Here is a 15,360-nt window from a genome sequence, read left to right as displayed (position 1 = left end):
GCGCCAGAAGGCTTCCATCTATGTTTGTACGTGACACCCATCGTCAGGCACGGGCGCCCACAGAAGGTGGCGAGCCAGTCTGCAATCCCAAAGTGTGTGAGTGAAGACCTTCGATACACTCTTCCGCCACCTCTGCTCTCATGAACACGGGGCTCTCAGGAGTTGCTCTAATTGTCGAATACTGGTCCAGAGGTCATAACGCGAATGACGCATAACGAGCTCTCGTCCCCCGGCAGAACGTTGGCATGTATGCACCTCCGTTCAGCCTGAGCGTCTATGTCGAATACGTACGCGATCGAGCCTTGGACCTATATGGGTTTAGCTCAACGCAGCATTTGTGCTCCTCGCTGGACGAAGGGCGGACGCACGGGAACATCCGTCCGCGATGACTCCTACCAGCGACAATATCTCCGGAGAGCATGAAGCGCCCAGCCGATCGCCAGTGACCCCGGAACTATTGTGGTAGATCGTTGCATACAGCGCAGAGCTGCGCTCTCTGCTGTTCGTCATTACTGCCCGATAGAGTGAGTTCCCTCGCAGTCCAGGATAGATCGCGACTCGGATAGGGCGACAGACAAAACACCGGACATGCCGTCGGGTGTCCAGTCGATTCAGACCAAGCCGTGGATTCAATCCGTAGATTATGTAGTTTCGAGTCAGATGCGCGCTAGGCGGCGGAAGTGCTCCAGGGAGCAGCATCCCATCCCGAACAACACTGTATTCTTACATCTCCATTATTCCCATCCCATGATAACCTATTACCACCGCAACTAGCCCCGAACGTTTCGGGACGCGATGGAGAATGAAGCGCCCACACAGCCCTGCACGCCACACCCGGGAGTTTCCCCAGCCAACTACGCTAGACATACATACTCCACAGAAAGCGCCTGCACAAAGGCACACCATGCAGCCAAACCCGGTAAAGCAGGCTGCACCGGGCGGTCTCCATGCATCTACTTCCTGCCCCTCTTCCTCGTCGGCTGCTGGGCATCGGGGCCGCGGTACCCCGGGGGCGCGCGGCCTGCTCTGACGCACTCGTCGCAGTACCACGTCTCGGGCAGCGGCGGCTTGAGGTTGACGCACGAGAGGTGGAACTACAAATAGTGATAATAGTTGTGTTAGTGGCGGTGATCACGTAAAATCGCGCAAGGGGTGTGGAAGGACGAATAGGGCGTTTGGAGACGAGATGAAGAGGGGAGGGCCCACGGAAGGTGGCGGTATGCTACAAATTAGAGACGAGACGGTATGCCAAGCAAAGTGCGGCCTCCTCGGCGAACGCGACATGCAGATGGGGTCGCGGAAGCGTACGCGGACTAGACTGGAAGGGGAACTCACCCATTGAAGGCGGCAGTCGTCGAAGTCGCAGCCAATCATCTGAGGAACGTTGCAGCGCGACGAGCGTACGAGGAGAAAGTAGCGTAACGGGTGAGCCGGGCCGGGAAGACACAAACAACGAACACAACCGTCAGTAAAGTCACTCCTTGCCGTAAACGCCGCGGGCCTCTCACGCACCTCGCCATAGCTGGGCTTGCCGCAGAAGCAGTAGACCCTGTCGTCCTCGCCGGCCTCCTCCACCTCGGCGCCCTCCGCCTCGCCCTCCGCTTCGGCGTCCATGTCTTCGTCGCCCTCCGCGTCTTCCTCCTCCTCCTCTTTCTGCTCGGACTTGACGGCGGCCTGCGCGGCCCGCCGCCCGCGAACAGTGACTCCGATCTGGTTGTGCAGACGGGAGCGCCCTGGGGCGGCGGAGGGCTGTGGTGTCGATGCGATTATGGACGGAGATGGAGAGGGCAGCTTGATGGTGGGAGTCGAGGGCTGCACATTTAATTTCCGTCCTGCGCGAGGTGCGGAACGTTAGATCGTACATTCATCCTTGTGCAAGTAAACAAGTGCCGGAGATGTACGAGACTTACGTTTCGGGAGCGGCATCGCAGTCGCCGTCAGATTGGGCACCTCCGGGAGTGCGATGGTCGTCGCCAACCGCTCGTTGACCTCCTTGATCGCGCTGCGCGTAGAGCCAGTCCCAGCGCCAATGGACGACGGTCCGAGATTCGCCCAGCTGTACCCGCTAGTCGTACCCGCAGCGGCGGCGGTAACACTCGCGCTCGCAGGATCGGCGTCTCCCTGCGCCACGAGGACCCGCGCCAGATCGTAGTCCAGGCGGGCCTTCGCGCGCGCAATGAGATCCGTCATGCGCTGCGAGAGTGCTATCTTTTCGCTGTTCAGTTGGTCGAGCAGAGCATACGAGGCGGAGACTTTCGGCGTCAGGTTGGCCGAGTTTGGGATGGAGGGGTTTGGAGTTTGAGGTGAGGGCGAGGGGGCAGACGACGAGGGCGGCGTAGCTCGAACACAATGCTTGATGTATTTCGTTGTCTCTTTCTGTATTTCGTGCTGAAGTTCTATTTCGAGTAGAACCACGCGACGATAATTTGGCATAGCAGCACGTCAATTCATCACATCCGTTCCAAGGTACGAGTGAAGGAGCGGTCAGTGAAGATCTCACTCTGGAGAAGGGACAAATATGCACCTTGGCATTTCGTTTCTTTATGTTTGATCTCAGCCAGGAGGAATTGAACCTCATTTGGCAGATTGTCAAGACCTGTGATATATCATGACTTTAGCTTGTGACATCGAACATGAGGGTATACATTATGTTGAATAACAGGTAACAAGAGCTTACTGGCTATGTACTCTGCGGCGATGGCGCCAGCCTCCTCCATGTTGGGAACGACAGACATTGTAAACAACTTCAGACTTCTATTAGTAAGAGCCTAAACATAGATTAATCTTCTCAACGTGGCAGAGGAAAGAGGAAGGACGTCGCCGTGCAGAGTATTTACGCTGCACCATTCCACGTCAATACTCACCTTTAGAACAAGAGCCTACACTACGCCACACTAACTATGGAGATGAAGATGGTGGCAGTGAGAGAAAGACAAACACGAGTAAATGCGAGCGAAACTAACTCGGTGAATGCCGAACTCAGCCACTTATGGAAACCGTCGGTGTTTTCCCACGGCCTTACCGCCGGCGCCTTACTACACGCACTGATCTCGTATGGCTGATGTTGGATCTCCTTTGTGATGAGATAGGCTCTCTGCAGTCGCACAACCGAGATACCCGTAGCTCGATGGAGATACATTGGTCTGTGTATTCCCGAGGACATTTTATTCCTTTATGTCTAATGGAAATACCGGGTAGCGTCAACCTGAAGCGGAATTTCGTATCTAGGTTCCGCATGCAAACCTCCTTCAGAGCAGCGTGCACAAGTCAACCCGGTGAACCAGTGGAGAAGTAAACACCACATCTCTAGGACGGCTTGTAAGGTCGTGAGATACTCGGAGACAAACTTAACTAGAGTCATCTGCACGGCTGGCAAACGCAATCACCGTACCGACGATCCAAACTACTGGTTGGAAGGATGGCTCTTTGCTCAGTTGTATCTCTGCCTCGATGGTCCTTACACCTTTTACGGCCCACGCTGGGCTTGTGACCCTATGGTTTTCAAGTCTTCTTCCGAGGCGGACTACGCTCCTCCGCCGTTGACGAGTTCGGCGTATCTACCGGTATGTGGAGCCCCGACCTCACCTCTGAAGCTTAAGGACTTTGGACTACGGTCATCGGACAAGGACCGATGCTTGCACGATGTCCTGCGTCCTCGTATGGGATCTGGCTAGTACTGGATCCCGCTATGGGTGGCCCCAGCATCGAATTACTCACGCTTGTTCTTCGATTGGGTAGGAGCGGGATACCGTTGAGATTAAGTCATTGACGTATGCTATAGCTATTGCATTAATACTAATAATGAGCTATGGCAGTGCATTTCACGCGCAGTCCTATCGGGAGCCAATCACCCCCACTCAGCGTGGAGACCTATCATCTGTCAGTAATTCTTTGCAATGACTATAAACATATGTCTAAGGTGACATCTCTTGGGGGGGGGGGGGGACATGCTAGCATGGCCGTGAGCTTCTGCTGCGATCATGGAGCCCAATAATCATCTTGCGACGAGTCCCCAAGGCTTGTCATTGACCGGGATAACATACTCGTCAGTCTATGATCCGACGCGAAGTCGTCTACAAACTTTGGCATACGGGAGCTCGAAATTTTGCAATATCTTATTCTAATAGTAACTGACTCGCCGAAGAGGTGGTCACTCCGGACTGGAGTTCGAAACAAGCATTGAGTACCCCAAATCTCCTTTTCTACCCTCATCAACGCCGTCTTCATTCCTCAGTGGGAACGGCTGAGCCTGGATTCCTGCGACCATGGGAGCCACACCGCCTCTGCCAAATTGACGCTGCTCCTCTTTGTGTGCCTTGCACTCGGTACCGAGTAATTATTGGGTGGTCCTGAGAAAGGAAGGAAATGAGATTGAAAGGCCGAAGGCCGCCGTACCACCACGCTCGGACGTGTGTTCGCAGTGAGTCCGTAGGTCCTGGTTCGAGTGGTGGAGCAGTGACCCTCGCGGAGAGCTCCGAGAGGGAAGGCTAGGTTGTCCCATCATTAGCTGGATAGGACAGGATAAGACACTCGTGTCTGTACATTTCGAGTCCGCTCAGAGGGGAGCATGAGCTTGTTCGCACAGATCCTTGATACATCATGGACACGAGCGGAGGTGATATCTCGGTACGGTGCACTTTTAGGAGAACGGACCGCTTCTTCATCACGAGAAGCCCGTTGAGTCGATCAATAAACAGGATTTCATTTTGCCTCCGACAGCAACCTGTGCAGCCCGAGAGATGCCAGACGGAGTGAATCCACGATCGATGGCTATAAATGTCGACGCAGATGTGGCCGGCATCCCCCGTGTCCTGCGCTGATGTCCACTGCCAGTGACGGGGCCGTGATCCATCTTCCCAGCTGTGTATGTTCGGCATTGGGCAAGAGCCAATCCGGGCGCTCAACCGAATGCAATGGACAAGTGATGCAAATGCTGTGATGATGAGATGACAGTTTACTGCAACACACCGATACACAATGAAACCATGCAGGGGTATTTGCCCACGGCCCGGGGTTTTCAAGTGGTGAACATATCGCCGAGCTTGTCGAGGAGCAGGGCCAGGTTATCCCGTCGTGGCAAAGCAGAGCAGAACAAGGTCCCTGGATATTCCGCCGGATTGACTTATCAGGGGTAGGGCGACCGCTACAGCACTTGCGACGAGCCCCACTTCTCAGCGGGCAAGGCGATATTCTAGAATTATCGCGATGTCCGGATTGCCTGGAGACCTGCCATTGCGTAGACGTCAATGCAAGTCAAGACCGCTGCAACAGTGCGCACTGCTGGGCTCCATAGAGGAGTGAATAATACCGAATACAGAGCATGTGGGACTTCCCCGGGAGATACAGCACTTTCATCAATCTTCGTGATCTGTCAGTGGGACCGATAGATTCGGGACAGGGAGTACGTACTGTATTGCAAGCCTTCCCGCGCATTTGCATCTCTGAGATTCAGATCCATTTGCGTACCACACGGTCGTTAAGGAGATAAGAACGCACTTCGCTGTCAATGGATAGAGAAGCGTGGAGAGGAAGGAAGTGTATTCTTGACCTTGATCAGGCTCGACCCACTTTCGGACGTCGTCCTGAGGGACAAGGATATCGCGGGCTCTGAGTGAGCTCTTGACAAGTGTACAACTCGTCGGAGTGCCGCAGTTGAGTGCAGTAACAGACGTGAGAGCAAGTTGAGTGGAGATAGAATAGGCGTTGGTCCAAGCGCCACGAAGACGCATAAGAAAGCCCGTTAGCTATACCCAATCTTCCCCCAGTCTTCCCCACGTACGTAGTTCGCGCACTAGAATCATGTATTGGTCATGTGGACCGAGATACCCGGCCGACGCTCCGGGGGGACGAAAAACTGTCAGGGCATATTCTTCCACAAGGTGGCAGCAATGGCGAAAACCTCGGCTAAGGCGAATTGTACCTCGAAAGATTGGACTGGCACTAGGAGGAGCCTAGCATCCGGCGTTTAGTTACACCATTGCAGTCTTGGGAGCTTTGGACTGATCAAAGTGAGCATCATGGCATACAATTGAAGTGCATGGACATTGCATGTATACGTGATATACTGCCGACAGACACAGGCCTCGTATGGCACGGTCAAGCACGCTGCAGTCCGCCGTCCGTCTGAGTCCTTCAGCATTGGCGGCAGGCAAGTTTTACACGGTAGCATTATACGCTCCTGCGGCGACAGAGAGTCGGATAAGACGGTCCTTCTGGGCGCAGGAAACAGTTGTAGCCGGTATTCATGGCTCCCAAAATTAATCAAGTAGCCCGAGGGCCGGATCCGCGCGAATTCGAACATGTACTCCACCAGATCACGCTGAATTTTGAGGGTTATGCGTCGTTGTGAGCAAACTCTCGAATCGATTGAATCCTTGACCCACTCTTTGTGGGACGTATAGGAAGGTGAGGACCATTCCGACCCATTATACGCGGTGGACATCCTCCCGCCTATGCGCCAAGGTTTTGGGCTAGTCTGTCAGGGCAATTCCGCAGATGGTAAAGTCTTTCGGGTGACAGTTTCTCCAGTCATAGGCGACCACCATTTGCCATAATGGGACCACGAGGAATGAGAGCTCATGCACCGTTCGTGAGAGGCGACAGCGGCAGCGCTACCGCCGCTACGTTTGCGGGTGTGGAGTTACCGTCCTCCTGGTCTTGTCATCGCTAAGGGGCAAACGGACGTAAGGATAACGCAGCGTATCTGATAAAGGCCTCGGTCTTACCGAGTAGCATCTGCTTTCACGCGTGCAGGCCTCAGCAAATCTAGTCACCAGGATTCCACATGACGTCCCGTGAGCGATGAGCGGGACGAGTTAGGTCAAGTTCCGTATCGACGATGGTATGAGGTATGCGCTGCGATATGATCGAAAATATTACCCTAGGCAATGAACGGCGGATCACGGCTTCTCAGTAGAGATCCTGCTGAGGGCAAAGTCTTCAATGTCAGCAAGCAGCCTCTCTTCGCTTAAGGTTAAAGGAGCAGGCGGGATTGAGTAACGATGCGATAGAGGCCACCCAGGATGGTATACTGCGCACCGGTCGTGGTGGGGCAGCCCGAAGAGTTCCTGACTAGAACCAGGCTTGCAAGTTGGCGAACTGGTTTTTCACTGGGTCCCTACCAGCCGAAATGAGACAGCCGAGACCGCTTGCATATGAGAGACCTCCTCGCATTGACACTGCATCTCAGCGCATTTGGTATTCCATCTGGGAGGACTTGAACGTACGACCGCATGTGAATGGGCCGTAAGAGGGTAAGTCGCGATTCGGCACAGTCACCGGTCGTGCGGAAGTTATTCAGACTATCGCGGGAAGGATAAGGGAAATCGGGCGTGCACGCTGCCGAGTACGCCACCCTCGCGAAAGTCAAGCGCATGCCTACCTATGCCTACATAGGGTTTTGCAAAACTCGAGAAGCACCGGCTATCGCCGGCGTATACCTTGTCAATGCGACTTGATGCTGGCTTCAATTTTCTTTCCACTGGGTCTCTAGTATGATGAATTACTGCTTGCAGGTCATAGGGATAAAGTTGCTTGTGGAGAATACAACGGTAAGCTGTTATACAGAGATCAAGGAACAGGAGTGGTCTTCAGGTCATCAATTGCCACACATAAATACCACTTTTGATGGCGGAGTTCCGGAAGCGCAACAACTTTGCTAGTCGCAAGATAGTGTAGGGAATGAGAGTCAGGTGTACGATTTATACTACAAGTTGACGACAGGAAAATTCACGATGCGAATATCCAGAGCAAGGAGACAATGTGACCAAAACATACACCAAGCCACAGAGAAACTAATGCAAATAACTCCGCCGTGGGAAGACTGACTTCCGCAGTACTTGCAGAGACTTTGCTAGATCACAGGGTAAAATTTTCTTGACATACTAATCATGGGCTGGGTTCAGGGTCAGAGACACTTTGAGCGAACGTTAATGAAGCCACGTACGGGATGCGACGTCAATGGAACTTGAACGGGATTCGATTCCTAGGCCACAAACAAATACAATTATGATGGCTCAATTCCCGACGCACGGAGACCTTGCTAGTCGCACGGAGACCTTGCTAGTCGCACGGAGACCTTGCTAGTCGCAAGGTAACTTAGGGACTGTAGTCTGTGAGGTCCACGAGGCTCGTGTCGCGGCTCGCCTAACTTCCTGGTATTTTACCTGGGTAGACAAAGCATAGCGTCAAGTATCGCGATTCAACAACAGGTGCATCGCAGAATTGGAGTTGAGAGGTCAGTCAAGAGAATTGTTCGTGTCACTGATTTCTCCCGACCGGCTCACTTGTGAGGTCGTGCGTGAGCTCCAGTAAGCCGTCCCTACCAGTGCGTTATTAGGGGACACCAATGCCAGGGTACCAGCCAGGACCCCACTTATCCAGGCAAGTCTCCACCTGAAGATATTTGACACACTGGCACGAGACTAATCAATTATGCCCAAGCTTAAGTACTAGTACCAGGGACTTCATTATTGTAACCCCTCTATCACCAGCTCGGACATCCGCTTAACCGTACTCGGTTCAAGCGTCGCGCTCAAGCTGTCGACGACCGAAGCTATCATCTGTCGCTGTGTCACCGCGACCACCTGTGAGTCAATTAGCACGGCCAGCATCACTGTCTCTGCTTGGCTCCTGCAGCGGACTGTGAGTCGAGGAAATGGTTGCGATTCGTACCCATCTCCTCGACTCCAGTCCGCATTCTCTACTTCATTCATCCTTTCTCATCTGGCCTCAGACGAACGGAATATAAGAGCCATTGAAGCTCTGATGCCTTGTCAACTAACTCGTGACGAACTCGACATAAACATGGACGGACTAGCGGCGACATCGTGACACCTCTCGACTTGGGCATGGACCGGTGTTGGCACCCGCCTTATTACTGGACACCCGAGATTTTGATCTGACTCTTACGGCGTCTAACAAATGCAACTTTACCCTCCGCACTACTGCCCTGGGATTCTGCGGATTGCATGAACCGAGGGGCGTGCCAAGATCTCATAGCACAAGTTTCCGTCGTAGCACGCAGCCATTATGTGCGGACGTCACAATTACCTTCTGCTGGCTCAGCAGCGTCGTTACCAGACTCTACCTGTCCAACCTCTGGTGGACCGGGCCTCACCGTCAGGAATGTCTGTCTGTCCCCCTCGCGTACAATTTGCAAACAAGCTTATCTCTCGAATTGCTGGCGAGCCATCATGCACCATGATTGAGGACTGCTCGGGTTCTGGCAATGCAGGATGTCGACCACACATCGCTCGCTGTCGGTTTTCGTGACGGAGGGTGTTCATGATACGATAGTTCTATACTACACAGGAGTTTATGTACGTCCATATTAATGATAGTCCCAAGGTAGTCTACTTTTGAATCACGACGAGGCAGGCGCAGCCGCAGAAGCAGACGTCGATGCAGACTGAGCTGCACGAGCTTCCTGTTGAACGCGCTCCTCCTGCTCAAGGATGTCCTTCCATGAGTGGTCTGGAATCTGTACTCGCCACACCGGTCAGAAAACGGCTGCGACGATCCCAAAGAAACTATGATACATACCGCATTGCGCGCACTGCCTTGGTTGTGGCGGTTCGCGTGCGAGATTGCACCGGCGGCTAGGAGTACCCCGATGGTCAACCCCTGCGCCCACATACGCGCTTGCACGATCTTCTGAGCAAACGACTGATGTCTAAATGCGACGGGGTACAAGTCAGCACCAAACATTAGCGAGAAACGAGGGATGTCGTGGACTTACGGGTCCCGCATGATCCAGCCGAACGAGCCAACCATGGACAAAGCCCAACTGCCGCCAATGACACCGTATTGATGCCTAGCAGCCCAATCCTTCACCTTCTCCGAGGGGCTCAGAGCCTCCCAGCGGGCTTGCTCCCTCGCTGCTGCAGTGTCCAACTCGACCTTCCCCACACCAGTCCTATTTTCCCGGTGAATACCATGCCGCAAACCAGGTACAAGATTGGAGCTCACCAATGATCCTTCTCGTACTTCTGCCCCGCGTGCTCAGCAGCAATCACAAACGACGGCACGGCGACCAAGATGATGCCGAACGCCTTCAGAGACGGGGGAAGCTGGCGGTAGTACGGCCATCGCTTGTTCAGAATGTAGGATGCTGGTCCAGCAACTGCGAGACCCCCAAAGAAACCTTTGGCGCCTCCAATCGCGGTCGCGCGCTGGTAGTTATCAATGTCATCTGAGCTAACGATCTACTTGTGTAATGTTCGCGTCAGTAAACGGGCTGCGAGCACACGGTTTCCTGCTACTTGCCTTCATCTTTGTCTAGTAAAAAGGCGGGTACAATTACAAGACGTTATGGGGGTATAGAGGGCTGTATCGTAATGCCAGCCAGTGGACTGTCTATTCTTATAGCTGGAGACACGGCGTAGCACGGCGATCGTGCAGGCTCTCCTCGTCCCGTCAGCCACTCGTGTGGCGTCATAAGGAGGAAACCGGACAGCTGCTGACAAAGTGCCGGCGGCACATGGTTAGGCCTGGGCGGCTACTGCACGTGATCGTCATGGATCGCGTCGCGTCGGAATGAAAATTCGGAAATACTCCTCGAAGCTCAGAGCTCTGCTCGAGTCCAGCCAGATACAGAATAGCATCACCTGGCTGGTAGATTCCCCGGCGCACAAAAAAACTTCAAACCTTGGACACGACAAAATATCAAGCACGGGACAAGGAAGTAACGGCGAATGCAATGTTCCCGTACAAACGAGAACCAATCAACTTCAGAAACCGGGAGAGATTACATGCAATGGTACTGATGAGTGGCAAAATGCGTATGCTACAGAGTGCGGAGGGATGCGAGAGAGGCCAGAGGAATAACAAAAAACGGGTTGGAGACACATTTTATTTCTTTTCACCAGGCTTTGGCCAGGTGAAGGTACTCGACGAAGGAGCGGTCGGGAATTTAAAGGAACCCAGACCCGAATTACTACCGGGTTGGCTAGTGGAGGGGGTGGAAGGGTTCCCGAATATGTTCGATGAGGTAGCGCTGTTGCCGGAGGCCTGCGTTCCAAACGGCGAGCTGCCACTGGGGTTCGACGAAGACGGATTTGATAGCCCGCTGAACGTGAACATGGTCTTGTTCTCAGTGGCGGAGGGAGTAGGCAGCCCGCCAGTTCCCGTAGCACCAGACAAACCGCTAAAGGTAAACGAGGCCTTCGGCGGCTCGGCCGGCTTCGACGAACTCGCAGCAGAAGACGTTGGGAATGAGAAAGGTGACGCAGAGGATGTTTGAGGAGGTTTCGCGGTTTCGGCGGGTTTTCCGCCGAAGGTGAAGGGAGAGCTGCTAGCCTGGGACGCAGATGAACTCGAGGACGGAAGGGAGAAAGCCGACTTCGGTGCCTCCGGCTGGCTCGTCGAATTCGGAGCACCAAACGTAGTGGAACCAAACGTCGGCGCAGCTGAAGAGGTCGACGGGAACGCAGTAGTCGCCGCGCCAGGGGCGCTGGTCTGCCCGAACACTGATGATGTCGACGCATTGGTTGACATGCTGTTCCCTCCGCCAGGAGCGGACGAGGATCCGAAGACCGACCCAGTCGCATTACCCGAGGCACTTGGTGCACCTCCTGTAGCAGGCTTTGAGGTACCAAAGTTGAAAGTAAACCCTCCAGATTTCGGAGTTTCGGAACCCGCGGGAGTAGGAGCAGGCGACGGAGCAGCGCTGCGAGTCGCAGGAGTCTCAAACTTGAACTTCGGCTTCATCGGTTCAGTCGCGGGGGCAGGAGCTGAGCTTGTCGTAGCCTGCTGAGAAGAGTTCGAGCTGGGAGCACCGAATATCGAAGTCGTTTGACCAGCCCCCGTCTGCGAGGAAGGTGCGGGGTTACCAAATATCGACGTAGCACCTTGAGAAGGGGCAGCCGACGGCTGCTGCGACGTGCCCGAGTTCGGCGTGCTAAAACCTCCCAACCGCGATAGCAGTGACCCACCGGCAGGTGGGGGCGCCTGCTCTGGCTGCTTTCCCTCCACCTTCTTCTGTTGCTCGCCCGCCCCACCGAACACCGAAGACGACTGTGGTGCTGCAGTATTGCCGAAAGTGAACGGAGACGCCGAGGACGGCGCTGCAGGAGCGTTACTAGGATTGCCGAAGAACGATGGCTGCGAGGGAGGCGCGCTCGCCGGCGTGGTAGACGCATTCATATCAGCCGTATGATTGGACTGCGGGGTAGTCACTCCATGAGTCGAACTCGTGCCCTTAGGCCCAAAGAAGTTGGGAATGCTGGAGCCCGATGAAGGCGCAGCGGCAGGCTGCGCCTGGGTCGGTTGCTTGGGCGGGGTGCTGAAGAAGGACGGGGCAGCCGGTCCACTAGGGGCAGACGCAGAGCCGCTTGCGGCGACCTTCTCCTTGTCTACTGGTGCGGGAGCCGGGGGCCATGAGAAGGACGTAGGCTTTGAGGAGTCACCGCTAGCGGTAGGCAAGGAGAAGGAAGGCACGGTAGATGGTCCAGACGGTGTCGGGGCAGGAGCAGAGGCGGGCGGTTTCGATGAATCTCCAGAAGGCGCAGTGAAGGTAATCGCGGGAGGAGCTGGTGCACTGCTCTCACCCGAAGTAGGAGGCTTAGGCATAGCGAACGGCGAAGCACTGCTTTGGGCTGGCGCTGATCCCACCTTCTTCTGCTCCTCTTCCTTCTTCCGTTGCTCCTCTTCCCTCTTCCGTTGTTCCTCGTCCCTCTTCCTCTGCTCCTCCGCCTTCTTCCTCTCCTCTGCTTCCCTGATCTCCTGCTCCTTTTTCCTCATCCGTTGCACAGCCGCAGCCTCCAGGTCCTGTTTCTCCCATTTAGACAGAGTCTTCTTCGTAGGGGTCGCCTCGGTCGGAGTACTGTCCTGTGTAGCCGTTGCCGTAGCATACACAGAAGCTATCCGACGACCAGGAGCTCCCCGCTGGGAAGAAGCGAACGGACTTCCCTTGCTGCCGTTGTTATTGTTATTGTTGCTAATCACGGCAACCGACTGCTTCAGTGAACCCGGTTTAACCGGGCTCTCCTCCTTGAACTGAGATGCCCACAGCAAGCTCTTGTTCCCAGGAGTATCCTGGAGCAGACAAATCCCCGTTAGAGGATTGGGATAAAGCAAAATGGAAAGCAAACGGACCAGGATATTCCCATCCTCATCAAGGTAGAGTGTCCGCGGTGTACCCGCGGGCGTTTCCTGCCAAGCCAGATCATGCCGAGCCTCTGCCTCTTTGTACTCCTCTTCCGAGAGCCATTTCTCCACGAAAACATCCCATGCAGCCCTCTTGTCCGGATGCATTGAATCGACCGGCTACAGCAATTACCTTCAAGACTCAGCTGAATCGATCGTAGTAAAGCACTCACCATGCCAGGGAATCTGGTCCGTGACTTCTTGACCAAGGCCTGCCGGAGTCTCTGCCCATTAGGCCCAACCTTGTAGTGCTCCCCATTTTCCTCCCACTCCTCACCAATCTTCCGGCCTTTACAGAGGGGATCGACAGAGACGGGTTCATCGTCCACATATGCGATAAGAGACTGGTCTCCCTCTTCTTCCTCCGCTAAAGCCCCCTTGGCCCGCTGCTTCTTAGCCACCCTATCCTTCCGGGGCGCCCCGGCTGCCTCAAGCAGCTCCTCAAGCTCTTCATCAGTCGAGGAGTCACGATCACGCTTTGTCCCACGTAGCTGCACATCCGACCTCTGCTTCTCCATCCGCCGTCGCCGGCGCCTCGAGCCAGTCAAATCATCCAAGTCCAAATAATCGTCTCCGCCAAAGGTCGACCCCGCCTCCCCGCGGTCCCGCTTCTTACCTCTGGGAACATCGTCCGTGTCCATCAACTCTTCAGTCTCCGCATTCTTATCCGCCGACACCCTCCGGATCCTCTTCTCACGACCTTCCTGCCGCGAACTATACCCCTCATCCTCCTCTGGACTGGGACCGCGTTTCGAACCCCGCTTCTGTGGGAGGTCCTCGTCCATCCTGTCGTCGACGTCGATAACCTCCCTGCCACCTGTCCGCGTGCGCTTGGAGACCTCAACATCAGCTTCGTCATCCAAGCCACGTTTTCTTGATACCTTGTCTGCGCTAGGCCTCGCCTCGCGATCGTCGGCGAACCTGACCGTTTGTATACGAGACGACTGGGGGATCGGCGGCGATGCGGGCTCCTTCACGAGCTCGTTGTCGACGATTACTTCCCGCGCCCTGGCAGGTAGCTTCGGGATATACCTGTTAAAATCAGGTCAGCAGCGATATACGAGATCGTACGGGGGACGAGAGACTGACGATATGCCATCGTTGGCCAGAGTGCTGCCGTCATTACGAAGATGCGACCGCTGAGCGCTTTGATAAGATTGTACTACAGAAGAAGTCGTGTGATGTACGACACGAGGATTCATTAGACGCATGATAGACTCAAGCACAGCTTCTATGAAACGTACCTGCCTGCGCAGGCCTTTGACGATACCTCAAGCTATCCGTTGACTCGACACGTATTGGGCGGAAGTTCTCTCGCGGCCTGGGCAAGGACTGCGCCTCTGGTGTCGACTCACCGCTCGAGAGCCTCATCTGCCGCGCGGCAGCATATGCCACGTTGAACGGGCGATGGTCGTCATCCGGGATACCGTGTCTCCTACGCATCGACCTGGGCATCGGCCACATCAGACCTGCATCAGTGTCTCTTTTTCACAAAGCACTCACAGCCTGTAGTGCTTGTCCTGCCAGTTGTTGAGATATACCTTGAGTTGGAGAATCACTAGCCACGCGATGAGCGCGAGCGCAGCGAGCCATGAGAGGCGGAAAAGGGAAAAGGAGCTGGGGACGACCGGGGGAGTGACGGTCGGCGTCGGGCGGACTGCAGGGCGGGCACGAGAGGCCAGAATGTCGGAAGTATCATAGTAGTCCATGGCGGCGTGACCGCGGCCGACAGCGACGGCCAGGGGACTGGAAGGCGGGGGAGCAGACGCGCGACGCGTGAAGTGGAATACAAGGAGGAGCTGGGCGATCCACAGCGTGGCTACCACACGCCCATCAGACGCGTAGCCATTTAGGCGGAGTCTCAATTTGTGGCAGATATATTGAGTGGCTGCAATTTTTCTTCGAGCGTCGGTCCTGCCACAATGGCGTTTGTCTCAACGAGTTGTTGTTCGTGTCTCTGTTCTCTGTCAAGGCTCTGCTGCTCGATGAACTGGTAACGATTGATTTCTGGCCCCTGGTTTTGCTGTAAGATGTGATCCGACCCACTCGCATTTGCCTAGGGACAGGGCACCTCATCCGAGGCCATCTCATGCTCTGTCACCTCTACTATCGAGATGGAAGAATAGTTCTGCTTGGTCCACGCTTGACTGCCCCTTGTGTATATGGTCATTCGAGTACTAAACCTTGCGTACATCCGTGTCTAGACTACACCGT

General features: G+C 54.9%; 3 protein-coding genes across 3 annotated transcripts; all 3 read right to left on the bottom strand.

The window, feature by feature from the left end:
* Nucleotides 1-953: 953 nt before the first annotated feature.
* GLOTRDRAFT_125283 (uncharacterized protein) lies at nucleotides 954-2,433 on the bottom strand (the record flags this gene model as incomplete). The annotated part of the gene is made up of 3 exons (XM_007863889.1): nucleotides 954-1,094; nucleotides 1,513-1,832; nucleotides 1,911-2,433. 3 exons carry the CDS (start codon nucleotides 2,431-2,433, stop codon nucleotides 954-956), a joined length of 984 nt encoding a protein of 327 aa, XP_007862080.1.
* Nucleotides 2,434-9,271: 6,838 nt separating this feature from the next.
* Nucleotides 9,272-10,410, bottom strand: GLOTRDRAFT_70022 (uncharacterized protein). The gene is made up of 5 exons (XM_007863888.1): nucleotides 10,267-10,410; nucleotides 9,970-10,205; nucleotides 9,740-9,916; nucleotides 9,544-9,673; nucleotides 9,272-9,481 (listed from the first exon to the last, which is right to left on the bottom strand). The coding sequence occupies exons 1-5, from the start codon at nucleotides 10,270-10,272 to the stop codon at nucleotides 9,365-9,367; spliced, it is 666 nt and encodes a 221-aa protein (XP_007862079.1). The 5' UTR covers nucleotides 10,273-10,410; the 3' UTR covers nucleotides 9,272-9,364.
* A 455-nt stretch (nucleotides 10,411-10,865) lies between these two features.
* On the bottom strand, nucleotides 10,866-14,855 carry GLOTRDRAFT_135964 (uncharacterized protein; the record flags this gene model as incomplete). The annotated part of the gene is made up of 6 exons (XM_007863887.1): nucleotides 10,866-13,035; nucleotides 13,096-13,266; nucleotides 13,320-14,178; nucleotides 14,236-14,308; nucleotides 14,391-14,593; nucleotides 14,650-14,855. Coding segments are annotated over 6 exons (3,681 nt in total), but the record flags the coding sequence as incomplete, so codon positions are not given.
* Between the last annotated feature and the right edge of the window lie 505 nt (nucleotides 14,856-15,360).

Source organism: Gloeophyllum trabeum (assembly GCF_000344685.1).
Source record: "Gloeophyllum trabeum ATCC 11539 unplaced genomic scaffold GLOTRscaffold_00002, whole genome shotgun sequence".
NCBI classification, from domain to species: domain Eukaryota; kingdom Fungi; phylum Basidiomycota; class Agaricomycetes; order Gloeophyllales; family Gloeophyllaceae; genus Gloeophyllum; species Gloeophyllum trabeum.
Note: the sequence above shows the minus strand (reverse complement) of the source record. Positions and strands in the feature narration are given on the sequence as shown.

Excerpts from the sequence above, each read along its gene's own strand:
- GLOTRDRAFT_70022 (XM_007863888.1), bottom strand. Across the intron at positions 9,917-9,969 it reads AAGTACGAGAAGGATCATTG|GACTGGTGTGGGGAAGGTCG; the intron begins GTGAGCTCCAAT and ends CCGGGAAAATAG. Across the intron at positions 9,674-9,739 it reads GGCTGGATCATGCGGGACCC|ACATCAGTCGTTTGCTCAGA; the intron begins GTAAGTCCACGA and ends CGTCGCATTTAG.